The following is a 23,072-nucleotide window of genomic DNA, read 5'->3' as shown; positions in this document are numbered from 1 at the left end:
TAGCGGAGCGCGTGCACTTAACGACTAAACCACGGGGCCAGCCCCCACTCTACCATTTCTAATGGATGTGTGGGGTGGCAGGTAGCAGAGGCAACCTGGAGATACCAGGGACCAAAGGAAGGTTACGGGCAAACAAACTTCTACTTAAATTGGTAGATAGTTACTGAGTTTCTCTGTGTATTGAACTGTCTTAGAACGTTACATCTCCTAATCCTCACAATAACCCAGGAGATAGGTTTTATAATTATTTTATTGATGAAGAAACTGAAGGTCTGAGAGGTAAAGTAATTTTCCCTATAAGTATCAGCTAGAATATGCACCCAGGACTGTTGGACTCTATGCCATTTCTCTTCTGCTAGTTTGTTTCTCAGATGCAGTTAATGAAGTAACCTAGAAACAAAAAAATTCCCATGGATGGAAGGGCCTTTTTTTGATATACTCATTCTAGAAGATTCTAATCTTCTTCAGAAACTTAATATCTCAGAGGAAGCAACTTGTTTTTTTTGAGTTCCCAACCCACTTCAATATACTTGAAGACACTCTGTAGCACGAGACCACCCACAGACCTTATCTAGTTGCTTGTCTAATCACAGTCAGTCCAAGTGGCTCTGAGAGTAGGTGAGAGGGGATATTTTAAAAATTAGAACGTACTTGGAACTTAGGGCCAGCCTGCTTTTAAAATTAAGACAAATTCCTCCATAGTTTTTCAAAAATTCAGATTTTTACTAAAAGAAAAAAATCTCACTAGTATCTTGAGAACTATGATTTAAAAAGAATTATGTAGGTACAGAATTAATGAATTATGTTTTCAGAGTTGTTCAACAAAGTACACCTGGAGAACATAAAAATTCTTTATTTAACCTAATCCAGCCAGTATTGAGATAGTCTGCTATATTAAAAACAAGATGTTTAAAAAAATTACAGCACAGTTAGCAGGGCAGTGACTAATTAAGTCACTAAATTTAATTTTATATTCTTCACAGTCATTTGATAATCATGTACTGATGAACAATATTTTCAGCCACTTTGGAGATGTTAACTTCTGCAAAGAATTCTACTAGTTGTCAATGAATTTTATAAAAGAAGTTTAAAACATTAAAGTTTATAGAAATAACACAGTAAAGCAATGTGAAAATAAACTAGAAAACACAAAACATACCCACCCATCCCAGAAGTCTACAGGATCCCTTTAACCTGTCCCCTAATGCCTTTCTCTTACTTGTTCCTCCCCCTTTCCTAGAGTGCGCACAGACTATTTAGCAATCAAGAAACAACTACTGCTCTGTAAGGGCTATTTTAAGCCTAAAGTGCCTCTGTTTCTTTAATTTCTCAGTTAATCCTAGAAACAGTCTTCTAGGATAAGTACTACTTGCATTTCAGAAATGAAGAAAACTGTAGCTGAGAGCAAGTCAAGTCACTTGGCCAAAGTCGTACATACAGATAGATAGTAAAAGCAGAATTAGGATATGAACCCAGGTCCATCCAACTTTAGTCAGCCCACGATCTTCTGCTGCTTCATGGTGGTGCAGGCCACCCTTTCTGAAGAGACTGGTAGGTACATGGTACTTCCTGAGCTAAGGCTCTTTAGATTTAAAGTGTTCAATTCCAGGGCTAGAGGCCACTCTGGTCCCCAGGCACTTGCAATTCCCTCCCCACAGCCCTAGAAACCTTTACCCCCTGCCCCCAAAGGATTACAGTTGTTTCCCTGGCCCTCAAAAGCCTTGATGCCAATAAAACCAAGTAGCTAATCCCTCATCTTGGGCATTAAAGTAGTAAATGGGGAACTGTGTGCTTGCATAACCTAACTTTAGTAAAGGCTGCCTAAAAGCTGCTCTTATAACAAAATTACACAGGAAATATCTCTTTTCATATTGAAAATTAAAAGCCAATATATTTTATAATTACAACTATATAATCTAAGTTATTTTTATATATAATCATAGATTTTATATTTCTCCTTCAGAACTGTAGTAGTGTTTTCAAAAAGGCTCACTGTCAGTCAAATATTCCCTTCCTCCCCAAATAATTACAATCTGAATGTTCAACAGCCATTTACAAAAACTTCATGTTATAACTCAAAATTAAGACATTCATACTATAGAAAGGTACCAGTTTTAATTTACTAAAGTTAACATACATTATTGCAATCTAACATAGCTCAATCTATATGTGCTATACTCCTAAAGAGAAGTGTAAGGAGAAATGTTTATAATTGTCATGCATTATATACTGTGAACAAGAAAATAAATAGGGTTTTTGAAACTATCTTTAAAAAATTTGATTTTAATTAATGAAAATAACTGCAAGACCATTCCGATTGCTGAACAACCTTAAAAGGGCCACTACTGAAAACAGCTTAAAACAAATAATTGCTTTTGAAAAATGAATATAAAACTAAACAGTGATTATTAAGGTGCTAGCCTCATCAAAATGACAATTAAAATTTAAAAACGTTAGTATCGGTTTTTTAAAATAATAAATTGACTTAAGCCAAAAACAATGACCTCAATATTTACTCAATACTTCTTGTTTTCATAATTATCTCCTCACTGACTGGTATAAAAACAAAGAGCTCAAGGCCTCACCTTGGTTTACTCACTGCTGGTTTTCTATCTGTTGAAACTAGACCGTACACTACATAAAAGCAGGAATCAAGTCTGTCTTGTTCACCACTGTATCCCATAGCACTTTGCACAGCGCCTGGGCAAACAGAAGGTGATTAACAAATACCTGAATGACTGAATGAATGAAAGAGGAGAGTAAAATAACTTTATTGATTTTTTTGCAAATCGTTCTCTGTGCTCAAACTATTATAAACTGGCAGATCTAATTCCTAGAAATAGGGATTTAAAAACTTTACTCCAGTGATGAAAGGACCTGATCTCTCTCTCTCTCTCTCTCACACACACTCACAGTAATTAAGACTGCATGAGTCAAAATTACATTATGAACTATGAGATGTCAACATTATATAAATAAAATTTAATAGTGAAAAAGTGATCTGGAAGCCCTGTGAATTTTTACCCTACACATTTTGGAGGACATCACATGGGTTAAGAAAAACACAACAAAATCGCATTTGTTCAGATAATCATTTGAATGTTTACATACATTTTTGGTTTGTTATTTATTTATAACTAATTTAATTTACATTTCCTCATATTAACATATACTTCTGTTTAGCATGTAATCAAATTATGCCAGTGAGAAAAATCCTCATAGTACCTTCATTGGGTTGCTGATTCTAAGAAAACATTGAACATGAACATGTACAAAAGAGGCATTTGAATAAAACAGCATGTGCATTTTTAAATATTTGCACAGTTTGATCTTTACATTTCTGTCTGGAGAAAATACGAACAAAACCCAGAATAACCATGCTAAAATAATGTTCAGATGACAGCCATAAAAGAAGTACATACAAAACAATGAAAACAAATTATATCCTCAGGTTCCGTGATTACTGAGAGGATTTCCCCTGCCCTAAGTGCTTTATTATATTTCTTAAAAATATGAGAGCAGCAGCTTATCACAAGTCTCCACTACTGTGCATTAATGATGGAATCAAAACAACACAACAGACTCATAAGGATGAGAGAACTGCAGAACAACTAGAAGTCACAGTTTTATGCTTCTTCTTGCTCTGGATAATTTAGAATTTTGCGGTGTGCCTGACGTAGATATTGCTGCTGTTTGAAGTAAACCTTGAATGCTCCTTTTATGGCAACAAAAGCAATTCCACCCTAAAATAAAAAGGAAAATTAGCTTTTTATAAAGCAAACTTAGAGAAACATTATAATAAAAATAATTTTACTTAGATCACAAAGACATAGGCATTGATGCTAATTCAGATGACTGCAAATAAACAGTTTTCTTTTGTACTAGGGGGTTACATAGGGAGACACTACCGGTAACAGAGGTCAGAGACGCCTTTCCTGTTGTCCTATCTGAGTAATCTTTCTTCCACTTAGCTCTACGTCCATTCTGATAGAGCAGGGAGAATGCATGAGCACTATGTGCAGGCTCCACCAGAGGGGGAAAGTGGGAATAATAATAATGACATCAAACAACATAAGGGCTTACTATGTGCTAGTACTTCAAATGAATTAGCTCATTTAATCCTCACAATAATCCTGAGGTAGCTACCATTACTATCTCCATTCTACAGGAACAGAGAAGTCAAGAAATTTTTTTCTTTCTTTTTTTTTTTTTTGCAGGGAAAGATTTGCCCTGAACTAACATACGTTGCCAATCTTCCTCTTATTTTTTTCCCTCCCCAAAGCCCCAGTGCATGGTTGTATACCATAGTTGTAAGTCCTTCTAGTTCTCCTATGTGAGCCGCCACCACAACATGGCAACTGACAGTGATGTGGTTCTGTGACCGGAAAATGAACCTGGACCGCTGAAGCAGTGAGAGTGCTGAACTTTAACCACTAGGCCGTCAGGGCTGGCTACAGAAGTCAAGAAATATGACTTAGGTTTCTCAGCAAGGCAATATCTGTGATAGGATTTGAACCAGGCAATCTGACCCTAGAGCAGGTCTTCACCATAATCTTGTTTGGCAAGAGGCATGGGTGTGATGATTCATGGATATTCCAGGACAGAAATCACCCACAGCATGGTTCTGGAAGGCCAGAACCACTGCAGTGGATTTTCCCCTTTTTATCGCTATTGGATGACAGTGGGGATGAAACAGATGTTTAAGGCATAGGAGCCACAGAATGAACGTTTATATAGTCCCATTGGGATTTTTTTAAAAACAAATACACAGTTCATTCTCTTCTGTATAGTCACTTGAAAAAAAAAATATTAAAGCCATCTTACCAAGATTGTCCTTTGTAAATTAGAGTTAACACTACTGAACATCAGTTTACCAACTATTGTCGCAATAGTAGGAAAGACAAGGGCTCCACACAAAATTCGGGTGGCAGACACATGATCCGCTAAGGGATTAGCCTCAGCTGGAATTCGAGGAACAGGACAACCAATTCCTAGAGAAAAAAATGCAAGGTATTAGTGCTAATAAATCAGAAGAGCTAAAATATCTTTGCATGCTAGAATTCTTCCACAAGATTAATTTGGCATGTTCATTACAACCACAATTCAGGGCCTTACCTGGAAATATACTGTTCAAAATTTGTAGTTTATTTGAGTATTTGCGCCATAGTCTAAGCACGTAGTCCTCCCAGCGAATCATCTTGCCTAATATCAGCATGACAGGAATAGTAGGAAGTCCAATTAAAAGGAATAAAGGATCAGCTCTCTCCATAACATCCAGACCTTCTTTATGGCCTACAACCTGTGAAACAGATAGCATTTGCTAGAATCATTTCCTTATCTAATGAAGAGTTGCATGCTTAAGCTCAATTCATTTTAGAGGAAATGCTAAATTTCAGAAGAATACAGAAATAAAAAGTTTTAAAAATAAGCTGGAAAGCTATCAAGGCCTGATTTACTTATAAGAAGTGTCTCTGAATTCAAAGAAAAAAAGCTCCCACGCTATTTCATATTACATTGGAATAAAAGCTTTAAAAATGGTTGACCTACATTGATAACATTTCAATAGAGGGGAGGGGACTTCTGGTTTTTGCTTCCATTCTTCTGATTTGGTTAGACTGGGCTATAATTTTAGGTCCTATTTATCTTCCAGTAGAGCATCTGTTTTCCCACTCTTCCTACTAGGAGGTAAGCATAGCCAGCCAAGGGGCAGGACAGGCCTTCAGGAGATGGCCTGAAGGCTCACTTCTCTTTGGCTCTTTTTCCGCACTCAGTGGAGTCTGGGATAGAGTGTGATCTCTCTGGCTGGCTAAATGCCTGCTCTACACAGCTAACTCTCCTAAAATGCAATTTCAAGGTCTGGGTTTGGGGGACTGTAGTAGGGGGTCCAGTTTTGGATACAGGTTCCAGTCATTTTTTCCAATCCAAGAACCTTAGGATGCCCTATCTATGGAGTAATGAAGCTAAAGCAATCTTTTCCCTCTCATCTGGGTCTTGGGGCTATTTCTCAACTGGTTTAGATCCCAGAGGGCAAGAAGGCCATGATTAATTGGGATTTGTGAATCTCCATACTTTCCCTCCCAGCAGAATCCTTCTCACCTGCTGATCACTCTTGGCCTTACACTTCTCTTAACATCACCCTTTTCTTGGGCAGCTTCTTACTTTTAACTAGAGAATTTCCCTGAAAATTCTATTTCAAAAGTCCAAATGACCTCCCTTTAGCTGAAAGTCTCAACTGCTCACAAATTAAACATATTTCTCTGAGGGATTATTCTTGGCAGTTATGAGAGGGGAAAGAGACTATTTCAGAACCCAGGTATCACACAGTAGGGCAACAGCTTGATAGAAGGACACTACTATAAAGGACTCTAGTTTTTCGGATCACACATGAGGAAAAAGCCAGGAAGAAAAGATTGAAAAAGACTTTGTCTATATCTTTGATAGGGAAGAGAGAAAAGGAAGAGAGCAAAGAAGGTAGGAAAGACTAAAAGCTGTCAGGGACCATATATACTCAGGAAAGCAAGGTCATGCAAAAGTAAATGGGATTTTTTAAAAAACGAGATGCCCTCTATGTCAGCTATTAGAGCAGATTTTCTAGGCGGACTATAAGGAGATGTGAAATAAGGTCAAGCTGAGAACAGTCAGGGCAAATTGAAATTCTAGACAACAGACTGGATCCAGGTAGAAATATTTTATAGAAGTTATGTGGAGAGGACCAAAATGGGTGCTTTTAAAATTTCAGCTAGGGATATACCTCAGACTAGCACTTGGTTAATTTATCTAACCAACATGTAACATTAAACGTTTTTAGGGGCTGGCCCGGTGGCACAGTGGTTAAGTTTATGTGCTCCACTTTGGAGGCCTGGGGTTCGCAGGTTCAAATCCCGGGCGTGGATCGATGCACTGCTCATCAAGCCATGCTGTGGCAGTGTCCCATGTACAAAATGGAGGAAGATGGGCACAGGTGTTAGCTCAGGGCCAATCTTCCTCAGCAAAAAAGAGGAGGATTGGCAACAGATGTCAGCTCAGGGTCGGTCTTCCTTACAAAAAAAGAAAAAAAAGTTTTTAAATATCAAATGGTCAAAAACCATGGTATCAGTATTCTTCTGTGTCTCCAGGGAGAAACTTAACAACTTCACATCTTGTATGTGACGGATGATCCTTTTGGGTTGCCCTTTACAATTTCACTTTAGTGAAATAGTCTGGTTCACAATATCATAAGCCCTAATCCTACACTGGTGGCAAAAGTGGATGAGATCAGCCCAGAGATTGTGTTTTTACCTATAATGCTTTTCCAGGACATTTCATTTTTATGTCATTTTATTATTTTCAATATAACGATCACTTTAAAGTTACAACTAACTGTGATTTAAATACTCTCAAAGTGTTAGCAAATAAATTCAGAAATTTGAAAAATTCCTTTATTGGGGTATATATCTTTAGAATTTAGTATTTAAAGCAGAATGAATATTCAGCTATGGACTATAGTAAAGGAAAGTTTATTCGTCACACGTAGCAGTAAAAACTTACAACTAGGTGTCTAAGAATGAGGAAACAAAAAAGGAAATAGAGCAAAGAGTGAGCAAAGGCCCACTGTCCCACTTGTTAAAGCTGAAGTGAGAGATGCTCTGTGCTCGAGCTGAGGCTCACCATGCATACATACTTGCATGCATACATTCATTCATTCAACTGAATACTGATTATGTGCCAGACACAGGCCTAGGTGCTGAGGATAAAATGGTGAGCTAAATAGATGTCTTTTGAAGGTGAAAGACAATCAAATCAAACAAGTGTGCAACTATAAATGCTGTAAAGGAAGTAGGACAGTATAACATCTGTAGTACACCACCTGCTACTACAGTCAGACTCAACAGCAATAAATGAAAGCTGAATTAAGCAATGGGGCTGATTTAACTTGGGTCAATATAGAACCAGCAAGCTGTGTGTGTGATCAACGTACATTCTAGTTTTATGCCCCAAGATTTAAAAACAGATTATTTTCAAGACTTCAGTTTTAGAGTGAGATTGAGGAACTATAGAATGCCTTCTCTAAGAATTTGTTATCCATGTATTAAAAAGGCCTATAGAACTGTAGGTTGAGAAAAAAGTTTGTTTTTCTGCTTTAGAGCTAAAAGCTAGATCTTCATATCCAGCTAGGACTGCAGTTCACTAATGCTGAAAAGGCTAAGTTTTGATTGAGGCCTGATCTTTTAAAACACTGCTTATTAGAACCCTACTTTTATTTATTTTATTTATTTATTTATTGTTTTTGTGTGAGGAAGATCAGCCCTGAGCTAACAGCCACGCCAATCCTCCTCCTTTTGCTGAGGAAGACTGGGCCTGAGCTAACATCTGTGTCCATCTTCCTCCACTGTATGTGGGACGCTGCCACAGCGTGGCCTGACAAGTGGTGCGTCGGTGTGTGCTGGGGATCCGAACCCAGGCGGCCAGCAGTGGGGCACGCACACTTAACCACTACGCCACTGGCCGGCCCAGAACCCTACTTTTAAATGGGAGGATGGGAACAGTGATGAACTAATAGGTTTTCTTAGTCAGATTTAAGTATAGTGTAATTAAAAATGGACAATGCGGGGCCAGCCCCCAGTGGCGCAAGCAGTTAAGTGCGCCCGCTCTGCTGCGGTGGCCCGGGGTTGGCTGGTTCAGATCCCGGGCCTGCACCAATGTGCTGCTTGTCCAGCCATGCTGTGGCAGCATCCCATATATAAGTAGAGGAAGATGGGCACAGATGTTAGCTCAGGGCCAATCTTCCTCAGCAAAAAGAGGAGGATTGGTATCAGATGTTAGCTCAGGGCTGATCTTCCTCACACACACACACACACACACACACACACACACACACACAAAGGACAACGCTTATGGGGGTGTCTTTACACTAGAGACAAAAGTGGAACTAGTCTGTATATTAAGGTTCCATTGTTCAAGGATAAAATGTTCCAGCTGCCTTTGGAACCAGGTTTCACTTAAGGAGCCTTAGATTAGGGACAGGAGTCCTAACGCTTCTTCCTTCTGTGTGGTACTGGACATGTAAACTCTCTGAACCTGTAGAGTAGGAATAGTTGATAGTATCTACGTCACAAGATTGTTGTAGGGATTAAATGCATCAGTGCCTGAAAGGTGTTCAGCCCAGTGCTGGGGAAAAAAAGTTGTATCATGCTGTCTTTTCGATAAAAACATAAGTGGACTGTCCCATTCAACTTCCTCACAACTAACAGGGATTGAACCTAAGACTGGTTCATGGAGAAATAAATGGGAATAAATGGGAAAAGATTAGTGGCATGATTCCTTAATCTGATTTACTTGAACTTCAGAGTAGTGAGAGAACAAAAGGAAAAGAAACAATCAAGTGTTAAATAGAAAACCCTAAACACTGCTGGTGGTATATAGTGGGGCACATCCCCTCTCAAATATGCTCTGATAGGTAAAAGTCTTCCCATACTCTTAAATCACCCAACAGTACCTACTTACTGTCACAGCTAATCTCTCTCATTTCTGGGCTAAAAAAAAAAATCTTTTCAAGTAAACAGTACATGTGAAGGTTATTTCTAAATGGTAACACATAATCTATATGTATTATCATAATTTTAGATCTCCTTTACTGTCACCATTAACCAACATGTTCATTTTTGTCTCCTTGCTTGTAGCATTTTCTCCCCTTGACCAACCCAAATTACTCTGTTCTAGGGTCAGCTCAAGACTTACTTTTTTCATAACTTTAAATGATCTTTCACTTTTACTGAATTAAAATACTGTTTATGTGGTCTTCTGCACTCTCTTCACATTTGTTTATATAACCTTATAATAGTTCTCAAGTTGATCACTTACGTATAGCTTGTCTTAAGACTGTATTCCTTGAGGCTGGGGATCAGGGCTTTCAATTTATTTCGTACTTTACACAGACCTCAGCTGAGTGTTAAGTTTTTTTTTTTTTTTTTTTTTTTTTTAGTGAGGAAGATTGGCCCTGAGCTAACATCTGTTGCCAACCTTCCTCTTTTTGCTTGAGTAAGATGGTCCCTGAACTAACATCTGTGCCAATCTTCCTCTACTTTGTACGTGGGATGCCGCCACACCATGGCTTGATGAGCAGTGTGTAGGCCCGCCCCGTGTCTGAACCTGCGAACCCCAAGGTGCCGAAGCGGAGCACGTGAACTTAACCACTATGCCGCCAGGCCAGGCCGTGTTAACTTTTTGAATGAATCATACCAATATGGTTAAAAATGCCAAAATGCAGCTGGTAGCCCTTTTCAGAGAATACAAACTATATTCCTTAATTAGCTCCTATTGTTGAAGTGTCCCATTAATTACCAAAATTCTTTTAAGATTGAGATAGCCTAAAATCTTTTCCTCAAAAAGAGCCATCCCACTTCTTATGGTCAATTACGTCTTAAGAGAAATCACTCAATCTCAGAGGGCTTAGTTTCCTCATCTGCAAAAAATATACCTCTGTATAATGTATTTGTACATTAAATAATGTCTAATCTGCTCTAAGTTTTCATGTCTTTGTCAGTCCCAGTGAATCATCCTGAACCTCTCTGATCTAATGATGTACTGATACTCATTACTGGAGTTTAACAAATTATTGCAGAGAATATAATCAGTCAAACAAACCTGTTACTACCTGAGAGAACCCGTCCTATATAAAAAAATCAATATTTATGAAAGCCTTTTAAGTGTTAGTCTCTGTGTATATGCTATACAGGGAATATATAAGTATAAGATAGTCTCAACTTTCAAGGAAATTACCTTCTAATAGGAAAAGTAAGGCCTGAATACAGAGAAAGTTAAATAACTAGGTACTCTATATAAGAAATATCACTTTGTCAACACAAGATTAGCTGCCATCTAAGGAATGAAAATGTCATGAATGCAGAGGAAGAAGAAATCACAGCAGGCAGGAGTTGCCTGGTAAGTTTCATGGAGGAAAAGTGGCTGAACTAAGACTAGAAGGAGGTTAGATTTGGATAAGTAGAGAGAAGACTGGAAGGACAGGTATTAGGCAGGAGGGTGATATAAGCCAAAGAACAGAGGTGAAAAATGAAACAACATAAGGATGGGTTAGAGGAGACAGCCCAATGGCTTCGAAGTAAAATGAAGTAAGATTGTGAACGACCCTGCATAACAAATCAGATTAAGGAAATCTTTTTCAAGTCAAAGATTCTCAATCTTTATCCACTACACTCATGACAAATGATGGTTTACTATTTATGATCCATTCCAGTGACTATATCCAGATTTTTGAGGTGTCATCATATTTTATGAAAAAGTCTTGCAATACTCTCACCACGACTATTAAGAGAGCAACTGGAAAGGCTGCTCACCATGGACCCTGGCGTAGAGAGATTATGTGCAATTTCTAGAATATTACATAACGTCCTTGATCTTCTTTTCTTCTATGCACTCTCTTATATTAAAGAAAAAAGCAAGTTATATCATCTACAAACACAAGTGTATTAACTATTACTAAGTTACTTATGAAACACTTAACCAATCTAGGTACTGCTTTTGAAAACCCACGACTTAAGGCAGACAGGACAGTAAGCTTGGAGTAAGATGTTGAAGGTATTATTTTAGGAAAATTCATTTGGAAGGATGGATTGATAGAAGAGAAAGAAGTTAGACAAACCAATCAAAGGCTCCTTTAGCCATCCAGGTATGATGGGGGAGCAATAAGAAGTTGGGCAGTAAAGACTGTGGAAAGGAAGCCAAAAATGTAAGACATATCAGGATGGAAATTGCTTGGACTTAGTCAGTGGACCAGATATTGGGCTATTAAGTAGAAAGAGTTAAAGGTAATCCTAAGAACGTAGGGTATAAATTGAGTAGATGGGAAAACAAGAGTAAGAATCAAAGAGACAGAGAAATTATAATGGGGAATAAATTGAGGTTTCAAATTGAGGAAAAGACAAGTTTGAGTTCAATAATATTGAGTTTGAAGTCACCAGAGGTCATTTAAGGAGAAGGGTCAAGTTGCTATCTTAGGACTGGATTTGGGGAAAGATTAGAGCAAAAGACATGGATCTGAACACAAAAAGCACAGAGATGACAGCTGGAAATCTTTAAGGAAGGGGTACAAACAGAGAAGAGTCAAGGGCCTGGGACTAAATCTTGAAATTTAAGTCTGTCTAATCTTCATCAACAGTTATTGATCGTAGCATTGCTTTGTAACAGCAAAAAACAGGAAGCAACTAATTGTCTAATCAATAAGAGACTGGTTAGTAAATTGTAATTCTTTTTTTTTTTTTTTTTTGAGTGGCATCGGTGTTTTGTTTTAATATGGGAGTACTGAACATGTACGTGAGTTTGGATGTAAAACATTCTACCTTTAAAAATGAACTGAAAACAAACTCCAGAACCATGCACGATTTGGGTATTACACTGTAGACTAATTAATGCAATACAAATTAGTGACCAATTTCCAAGGAATTAAAATATAACAAAACTACCAATAACGTTGTGTGTAGAATAATTAAATTGTTTCATGATTAAGGATGCATGCGTTCTTCCTAGAGTTCCTGTAGTCATAATTATCCACATGGGTTATCATTGCCCTGTAGATGTAGGCACGTATTGTCTGAAGAAGAAGTCCTTTCCATGACAAGCGAGACAAGCTAGCTTTGACTGTGGCTGGATGGCATTCCAGAGGCAACTCTTCCCTAATGTGCTCAATAATGTCTTATTCCCTGGCACACAGAGAATTTGACTTGATCACCCCCCGAGTCCTTCCAGACTGGCAATTTGACAAGCATACTACCGGGTTCTTGGCTATTTACTTTCCATTCTGCCAAAGAGCTTCCACCTGGCACAGAGATAACTGCTCCCTGGCCACCGATTCTGTCTTTATAGAAGTACTTTATGCCAGTTCTCTGAATATTGATTGGACCCTTTTGATCTAAGTCATGTTCTGAAAATAGCTTACTCATCCATAAAATAGGGATAGAGCAACTTCCCGTGCTAGTATCATGGATGAGAAAGCCTCAACTCTGTACAATAATGGTAGAGTTGCCCAGTGCCTTGGGATATTGTTGTCATAGTGACAGCAGGCTTCTCTGACACCCATGATACTAAATACTGCGTGGTGTAGCAAAACCCACAAATTTCAGGACTCCAAAAACCTCCGTTAGAGTTCCAGTTTATAAGCTGTGCAAACCGAAGCAAGTTGCTCAGTCTCTGCCCCTTGGTTTGCTCAATGTGAAAACTCAGGACCACTACATCTTTCCTGAATCTTCCTGGTGCAGGGCTTTCCCATCTGAAAAAGGATAAAGATGGACTTGGTCAGGGGTTCTTCACCTTCTCCGGTCACACAGCTCTGGGACATCCATGACAGTTCGTCCTACATGCAAACTTCACCTGTCATTCATGTGGTGGCAGACCCCTTCTCTCTACCAGTTCTAGAGGCTGGAAGTCTGGGATCAGGGTACCAGGATGGTTGAGTGAGGGCTCTCTTGGTGGTCCAAGACTCCTCATTGTATCCTTACATGGTAGAAGGGAAATTGTTGTAATTCTATACATAGAATGCTATGCAGATTTCTGCACACTTATATGAAAAGATCTCCACGATGCACTGTTTGCGAAAAAAGAGGGATGCAGCTCTGACATGTTTCCTTTAAGGTAAAAAAAAAAAAAAAAAAACGTGCGTGTGTGCGAACATATTTTTCTTGTATATGCACAAAGTAAGTCTGGAAGAACATATATGAAAATGAAGGACAGGAGTAAGACTTTTCACTAGATAACTTTTTGTATGTTTTCTTATTTTTAAACCATAGAATGTTATTACTTATTCAAAATAATAAATTTAAAAACTCTTAACAAAAATCTTTTTAATAGATCTTCACATCAAAAGTAATATCATTGAATAGAGTAAAATAGTGAACCTGCATCACTGTCACTGCTCCATAAGTCACAGCTGTCCAATAGATAGAGCCAACCATTATTCCTGCTGCAGCAAATGGACAGGCTTTTGAGATCAGTCTATCTGCAAGATCCAACACGTAAACAACTGGACCTGTAACACAAAGAAAACAAGTAAAGTTTCAACACAAGACAGCTTTTTTTTAAACGACTTGTTCAATATTTTCCACAGATCTAAAATATTTTTATGAAGTTGGATGTTCTGATGTTTTAGAAATATCTGTTAAAAATGTGATAGGAACCTAGATTTAAATAGATTTAGAATTTCTCAGACATTTGCATGAACAGCTAAGTTTTACTTCCTAAATTCTAAGAAATAGCCTCTTCATATTTTAATTTTTATCAGTAACTGTAAGAGTAAAGCCTCAAACACAGCTTTTTTTTTTATAATTTATTTATTTTTTCCCCCAAAGCCCCAGTAGATAGTTGTATATCATAGCTGCACATCCTTCCAGTTGCTGTACGTGGGACGCAGCCTCAGCATGGCCGGAGAATCGGCGCGTCGGTGCGCGCCCGGGATTCGAACCGGGCCGCCAGCAGCAGAGGGCGCACACTACGCCAAGTCACGGGGCCGGCCCCACAGCTGCTTCTTATAAAGGAAATAGTTCTCTCACTTCTATCTCTTTAACACTGGCTACTGCAGAATGAAACAACCATTTCAGCTTGCTCTTTTCAAACAGTTCCTGGCCACAATTAGATTCTTTAGTACTTGGCAAGAATATCACTTCTTTGACTTCACTCATTACTTCCTTGGTACAGTGTATGAAGGTGGTAACCAAGGCTATTTCCTTATAGTTACATAAAGTCAGTCTATCTTACTCTGATTTTCAATATGCTATTATTTAGTTGAGTATCATTCTCTAACAAATCTCTTTTAATGATCATGATGCCAGTTTCTATGGCATTCCAACAGTTTTATGTGCCAATTATGCTGCTATTATTATGTGCTTACTGTGGAATTTGCTATTATCTCTCTCTGGAAGTTATTTGGAATAGCCAAATTTGGAGGTATTCTAATAACTGCCATTAAGCTCAATATAATGTAGCTCCAGAATTTTCCAGAATAGTAGAAGGGTCTCAGGCCTGAATCAGAGCAAGGCGTAAAGAATTGGATATTTAAGTTTAACCAAAGGAATATGAAACCATGATTTAGTAATCATCACTATTTGTTGAATATCCTCTACATACAAACTACTACTTGAGACATTTTCTTAGAAATATTTAAGAGTTATTACCTACCTTCTGGGGGCTTACAATCTACCGGAAGATGCTGTACACAAAAACAATTTATTTTCATTATACAAAAAAACTAACATAGCAATACGATGGTAAAATAATTAAACATGTAAGAACAAGCATCCATTTACGGAGCCCTAATCAATACTCCCCCTGATCATTGGAGCCAGTAATATCATTAGTCACTGTACAAAGAGACCACATTATAAAGTAGGAAGAACATCAGGAGAAATGTCAAAGGACCCATGATTTAAATTTAGCATATTTACTTACTATTGTCAAATTCTAACTTATATAACACTTAAAACTATGACAAAGTATCTTTTGGGACCAAAGAACTAAAGTAATACTAGTTCAGTATGTACTGACTCTACATCCTCTAATAAGAGTATTTTTTGATTGGCTACATGAAACCAGGTGCTGTGCCACAGGCATTACATGCATCATTATTTAATCTCCTAATGTAGAGTTTAATCTTTAAAGTATACAAATTTGTTGGGTTAAGTTCATAACTCCCTCAGAAGGCACAATAAAAGTCATTTTAGTGAGTCACCAAAGATCCCTCAAATGCTGGTACTAAAAGTTAAAGACCATAGGTATACATAAAACCACAACACTTAACTTCCATATTCTTTAATCAAAAAACTGACACCACAAGAGGGGCCGGCCCGGTGGTGCAAGCGGTTAAGTGCTCACGCTCCGCTGCGGCAGCCCAGGGTTCACCGGTTCGGATCCCGGGCGCGCACAGACGCACCGCTTGTCAAGCCATGCTGTGGCGGCGTCCCATATAAAGTGGAGGAAGATGGGCATGGATGTTAGCCCAGGGCCAGTTTTCTTCAGCAAAAAGAGGAGGATTGGCAGATGTTAGCTCAGGGCCGATCTTTCTCACACACATACAAAAAAACAACTGAAGCCACAAGAGAACAACTACAGACTCTACAGCACATGTACCCATCTACCAACACCACACCTATCTGAAGTCAATCCTTTCACTTATACACCAGACCCCATCCCTCGCCAACTCAAAGCCACAGCTCCAGCAATTCTCTCCTATTCTCCTACATCATTTCACCCCTACTCTTTACTGGATTACTTTCATCAAACAAAGGTGTCATTATTTCTTTTATCTTAAAAAAAAAACAAACTCTTCTCTTGATCCTTCTTCTCCCATTGCTCCATTTCTTTGCTCCCTTTACAACAAAATTCCTCAAAAGACATCTGTTTTCACTTACTCTCTCCTTTAATTCTCTCCTAAACCCACTCCACCAAAACTGCTCATCAAGGTCACTAACAACCTATACATAGTTCAATCCAATGGTCTAATCTCAGCCTTCTTCTTATTTGGCCTATCAGCAATATCTACACAGATGTTCCTTTCTTCTTCCCAATATATGGCTCTTCATTGCATTTCCAGGACATCACCATCTCTTGGTTTTCTTTCCATCTCACCAGTCACTCACTTTTCAGTCTCCTTTGCTGGTCCCTCCTCTTCTTCTTGACCTCAGTAAAGCCCACTCTGCCAACTTCTACCTCATCATACTCCCTAGTTGATTACTCTGCTCTATTTTTCTTTTTCCCAAAGCACTTATCACCTAACATACTCTAATCTACTTGTTAATTCTGTTTCCACCTCCTAGAATAGGGGTTGGGAAACTATAACCCATGGACCAAATACAGCTGGCTGCCTATTTTTGTAGATAAAGTTTTATTGCAACATGGCCACATGTAAAGCCTAAAATATTTACTATCTGGTTTTTCACAGAAAAAGTTGGCTGACTCATGAACTAGAACATAAGCTCCAAAGGGAAAATAATCTTTCTGTTTTGCTTATTGATGAATCCCAAATTCCTATGACTCTCAACTATTTGCTGAATTCACTACTGAGGTATATTTAAAACTGTATGATATGAAGATCTCTAGGTCTTCCTTTTTCATTATTCTGTGTACCAAACCCAAGTTATAAGACTATTTTCTTATAAATTCTGATTTATAAGGAAAGAAGGTACCTTCTTCCTCCCTCTTTTCCACAGGTACTTGGAACTATTTACTGATGGAGTCAAGCAATATAATTCCTAAAAAAAAGTAACCAGTCATTTTGATGAAAACGTAATTCCTAAAAAGTAATCTATCACTATACTTCTATCTATCATGAACATGGAAAATCTCGAGATATTTGAATTGTCTTTCAAGATTTCAGAAGATTCTAACATAATGAGCTTAATTTTCAGTTTTCCTTCTCTGTGAATTATTTTTGTACAAGCAAAAACAAACACAAAAATTCTCAGACTTCCTTTTGGAAATCTTCTATTCATCCCTTGGGTCCTATGCAAAAAATATAAATAAAGACACTGGCTGCATTTTATAGTTCCTAATTCCAGTTTTTATGACAAAATTCTGTCTAGGCTTTTAAGTTTATTGTGCCTAAACCTCTGAAGGCTCTTTCAGATAGACTAGACCAAGATTAGTTTAATATTTAAAAGGAAGCACAAATGTCTAGCAGTAAACATACCATTAGAATAATAAACTATCATCCAGGGGAGGTATTTCTGAGAGGTAAAGATTCTCTAGGCAAGCTATTTGTTGAATAAGAACAATCACTAAAATCCTCTGGATGACAGTCCCTAAATCATACTCTTCCCATTAGGAAGCTTACCAGGTGCTACTATCCCATGACTTGGGGTCACAAAAGAAAAATAACAACAGTCACTAGATTCTTCTTATTGTGAGATTACAGCATAAAGAGTTAGGGGAAGTGAGGAAAGGAAAGACTCTAGCCCCTGAAAACCTCAACTCTAATGGGGAAGAAGAAGCACAAATAAATGTACCTCTCAAATTAAATATATAAGGGCATTAAAAGGTTTTAATATTTTAAAAAGGCGTTATTGAATTTTTAACGCCTCAGTGGGCTTCACCAGTTATGTTTTCAATAGTACTATATTTACACAATAGATGGCAATTGAAGAAACTCGGTATAAATATAAGTTTTGAAAATCCAATAATTTAAAGGGCACTACGGGAAGCTTGCAATTAAATCTATTGTGAATTCTTTTGTACAATAAAGAAGCTTTTGTAAAAAAAAAAAAAAAAAAAAAGAAACACTACACCCTAAAATCTGGGTAAATTCAAATTTTCACATTTCAGATTTGAATGACATCAGTGAGCTGAGAACTACTGGGGAAACTCCTAAGTCCATGTCTACTGAAGAAGAAGTAATCATTTTTGTCTGGCAAACACTGCAAAAGTAGATTTGTTGTAGCTGTGATTTAAATTCAAGTCTATGTATGCACAGTGTTAAAGGCACATTTTGGAAGACAAGAAATTAATGACTGAAGGGCAAGTAATACTTAGTGTTTAACATCTGCTGGGACTGCTTACAATAATACCCAGAATTCCCAGGACCTTTCTCTGGGATAGAAAAATATCCTCAAAAACGCCTCTGACCAATTCTTGAAAAATAATTTCTATATGTTGCCAGAGTGCTGAAGTTTCTAACACAGAACATAATTTAATGAGCATACATAGGTGCTTCACAAGATAATCTTGCAGACGTTCGTGAGAAAATAACAGCTCTCATGAACTCCAAGGCTTCTGTTAAGTGGCCAGTGGCTCATGAAAGAGATTTAACAAGCAAAATAGACTGCTTACAGAAGCTATGCAAGTTTCCACGTTTTTTTGGTTTGCTTTTTGCTTTGCATTGAACTAGTTTTGACCTAGACCCAACTCAAACGCCAACTTGCTTAGCCAAAACATCAACTCTACTTTCAGATTCAGAACCATCCAGAATTATAGATTTTGGAGGCCACCAGGAGTCCAATAATATAGTTCTAAGTTTCTCTCCTTGTTCCAAGTCTTCTATTTGTTGCACTCTATTTCTGAAATGTTCTGTCCCTATTTTGATTAAGTCTGTATGAAAACTCAACTGCCCAAGGAAAACTAACCTAACCTGACTAGATAGAGGCTGACTAATATTAATAGCTCTACCCCACCCTGTTCCTGTCCCATGAGGCTTCCTTTACATACTATCCCACAAAATGCACTTACCCCTTTGCTTGTGCATAATGTTAGTACTTTATGTTCTTGTTCAATGTTTGTTCAGTTGTCTCAATATCCTTTATGTCTGTCCATGCCAGCATCATCTTAGATTGAAAACTCCCAGGGGGCAGGGGCCATGTCTGTTTAACTCGTTTTGTACAGTGCCTAGGATAGAACCATGTACAGATAGGTGCTTAAAAAATGCTTTTTGATGATGATTGGCATCACTCTCAGGGACTCTCTAGGCCACAGCTATCTTAGCACATGGTATTTGGTGGTATATAGGGGCACTTTGGCCTGTTCCACAGGGCATTATAATATAATGGCACAGGACCTAGCTGCAGCACTCCATGACAAATAGTTGGCTCAATCTGTTGTTAAAAAAGGACTTTTTAAAAAAAGTATTAATTATATGGTTCCAAGTAAACAAATGTGGATTTAACTGAAGACATGAAATAATATCACAACAACCAACTCAATTAAGAGTTAAAAGTATGTGAGAATCCTGATGGGATAGTAAAGAGTTTTAACTCTTTCTCTAGCATTCATCACTGTTTTAAATACTAGACTTTGGAGGATAAGTCTAAGAGCCTCTGACAAGCTTATGTAAGTTTCATCTTTGGTTGCTCTGTTTGTAGGTTGAGATTTTACCATTTTTATGTAAGAGCAAACATTCTGCAAACTCAGGCTATAAGTTACTTTGCTTAACAACAAGAAATTCATCATTAGATTGTAAACAAGAAAGGATATGTTCTTAGACAATTTTTTAGATAACCAGACTAATAATAATTGACCAAAAAACCCTCAAAACAAAACAAAAAACCCTGAAGAACAAAAAGTCCAGAGTCAAAGTAGATGAATACCATTCCTCCATGTGTGTGTATATATATATAGTGTATTACTATGAATAGTAACTAAAGATCATCATAGTAGTTCTTTATGATTACGAAGTTTGTGCCAAGAGAAAGCTTCAATTTATCTTCATTAGAATAGCCCATAGAATATTTGTGGACCATAAGGTCAACTACTAAGTACTTATTAAGCACCTATTGTATACATAGCATTTTACTATGCATTAAAATAAATGTAAATAAAATTTAACACACTAGCCTCTGCCTCCAAGGAGCTTACACTCCAGTTAGGGACAAACAACACACATTAAACAATTGAAAAACTTTAAGGCAAAATTAATAAATGTATGATAGTATAGTACAAACTATGCAGATACATATTTCCAAAATTTTAAGATTATAGAGGAGGTAAGGATAGAGTTTTTTAATCAGTTATGTATGTATTTACTAATTAACAGAAATGAATCTTGACCTAGACTTGAAGTCTATGATCTGAAAAGGAGGCATGCTAAAAGACTTTCTAACCAGAGGCAAAAGACTTTATATTCACAGGGTTTATACATTTTTTAAAAGCTGGTATGGGTGTCAATTGATAGAAACCTTGACCAGACCTTTGAAGAACACGACACAATAACTAGGAAAGAAGTTCCTGGTGAGAGACATGCTAAAATAAAAAAGATATTTTAGGAAAACTAATCTTACAACAGATTATTTAAAGTCAGAATAAATTAGAATAGAATCCACAAGATTTTGTATCCAAAGTGAGTACAAAGAAAGAGAAAACAGTATCAATCTAGAGAAGCTTAATATAAAAGAGAGTTGAGTTTGGAAAGGATCAAGAAACATTAAAATTTATTTGAGAAAAGACAATGTTTTATTTGTCTGCTTTTTAGAGAAAACCATGCCTAAGGTATTAAATTCTTTGAATTTCAAAATTAAAAGTTGAAAAAGTTCTTTAAGGTGTGATGAAAGAAACACCACCATCAATTATCATTAATACATAAAAACAGATGGCAATATTAATTATGCACATACTACATATATGCCAAGGAACTATTATTACACATTCCTTTTTCTTCTTTACACATACCTATATTTTTTAAATTTTCCATGATGAGAATATAATTACTTTTATTAATAAGAAAAACTACCTTTTAGAGAATAACAAAGGGTAATCATAAAATTCAGGTAACCATAACCCTGAGGAAAGTCAACCTGACATTACTGTTTCATTTTCTTTTTCCTTTTATATGAGAAGCTCCTTAGGAGGCAACATAAGGTGGATAAGGATTAGGTAGAGTCTGCTGTGTGAATCTGGACGAGTTGCTATCTCTGGACTTCAATTTCTGCATCTGTTCAATAAAGATATTATCTACCTCAGAGTTTTTGTTAAAATTAAGATAAATGCATACAAAGCTCTTAAGTACTTAGTGTTACGTAGCTATTATATTATGTCAGCTATTAGGTCTTTCAAAAATGGTAAACTAAGCTAAGCATAATAGAATTCTGACATAGGAAGTATAATCCAAGACAGATGTTTGAGGAAAAATTTATGGTATAGGGCTCTGGTATAAAAACAAGACTCTTTCAGGAAATTCTCAGGAAAGAAATAAAAAAATAGATCCTTTTTGCTTAAAGGTCTGGGACAAAGAGGAAGAGGAAAATTCATGGAGCCAGGAAATATAGGAATGAAGAGGGAGAAGGAAGACACCAGACTTACAGAATTTATACCTATAGTTAGTAATTACTTTTTTTTTTTTTTTAAATTCTGTAATTATGTTTTGGACCTATAATTCAGCTGCCTATATTTCTACATAGTATGTACACAGAAGTCTCGCACTGTTGAAGACACTTCTTAAAACCAATCTTCTTAAAATTCTTAAATCTTGGGAACAAGAGCAGAAGTGATCCAGCAATAAACACAAGAAATCCTTATTTTGAAGGTATTCTAGTCATTTGCCTCATAAGAGGATATATAATGAGAGCCAAAGAAGATTGAATGAGATGTCTAACTACACACTTTGACAACAGAAGGTACTCAAAGACTGAATCACTACGGTATAGGATTTTGGTTTTTAAATTTCTTTATTTGATCATCCATAGGAAGTCAGATACAAAACAAAGAAAAAATAAAACAATTCTCTAATGGCTAAGTGTAAATATTACTAGAAACTCATGAATATGAAGAAAGTACTTAAATTTTTAAGTCTATATTGGTTCTCAGGTAGTGAAAGAAGCCAATAATTTATTTTATGACAGCAGTCAGAAAAGTAACAGGTTGAATTCATGTAATAGAGGGCCATGTGGTTAGAGGAAAACAACACAGACTATTCTTACAGAGTAACTGACAGCTTAGAAAATATTAAACATAAAATTCCCATAAAACTGAAGCCATGAAAAATGTTTTTTAAATTTGGAAAAAATAAACTTAATACTTCTTTATAGTACCCTTTTTCAATCTACAGCATTCTTACTTGCTTTACAATGGTTTAGCTAACTCACTCAAAAAGAAATGTAAATTAAAATTCTGAGGTATCTTTTCTTACCTAACAGATTAGCTAAAACTTTAGTCTGTCAACACATTCTACTGGCAAAGCTGCAAGCAAATAGGCACACTTGCCCATTGCAGGTGGATATACACATGGTATGGTATCTATGGAGGGGAATTCGGCAATATCTAGAAAAAGTATATGTGCAATTCACACTCTGACTCAGCAATCCCTTTTTGATTCATCTCATGCAGAAAGAACTAAAGAATTACAATATCATTTTTTCTGTACTACCTAATGAAATTATACCTCTAGAGGCAATGAATAGAATATTATCAATCTCTGCTAAAACCAGTAGGTGGAAGCTGATAGGGAACTTTATTGGATACATCAGGTTGATAACACCTTTATCCACTGATCAGTCTTATAAAGACGACTACACAATTTTTCCAGCTTCAGGTATTACTGACATATAACATAAGTGAGTTTAAGGTGTACAATGTGATTATTTGATATACATATATAATAAGAAATGATTACA

The 23,072-nt window shown here is 36.9% G+C and overlaps 1 protein-coding gene across 1 annotated transcript in view; it reads right to left on the bottom strand.

The window, feature by feature from the left end:
* Window positions 1-833: 833 nt before the first annotated feature.
* Window positions 834-23,072, bottom strand: part of MARCHF5 (membrane associated ring-CH-type finger 5) — a 55,329-nt gene continuing 33,090 nt past the window's right edge. The window contains exons 3-6 of the mRNA XM_058543534.1: window positions 13,887-14,017; window positions 5,116-5,299; window positions 4,825-4,991; window positions 834-3,743 (exon numbers count right to left, since the gene is read on the bottom strand). Coding sequence (XP_058399517.1) covers window positions 3,627-3,743; window positions 4,825-4,991; window positions 5,116-5,299; window positions 13,887-14,017 — 599 coding nt within the window. The 3' untranslated portion in view covers window positions 834-3,626. The remainder of the gene's footprint in view (window positions 3,744-4,824; window positions 4,992-5,115; window positions 5,300-13,886; window positions 14,018-23,072) is intronic.

This window comes from Diceros bicornis, chromosome 6 (assembly GCF_020826845.1).
Source record: "Diceros bicornis minor isolate mBicDic1 chromosome 6, mDicBic1.mat.cur, whole genome shotgun sequence".
NCBI classification, from domain to species: domain Eukaryota; kingdom Metazoa; phylum Chordata; class Mammalia; order Perissodactyla; family Rhinocerotidae; genus Diceros; species Diceros bicornis.
The sequence above is the reverse complement of the archived record's forward strand: the minus strand, read 5'-3'. Positions and strand labels throughout refer to the sequence as shown.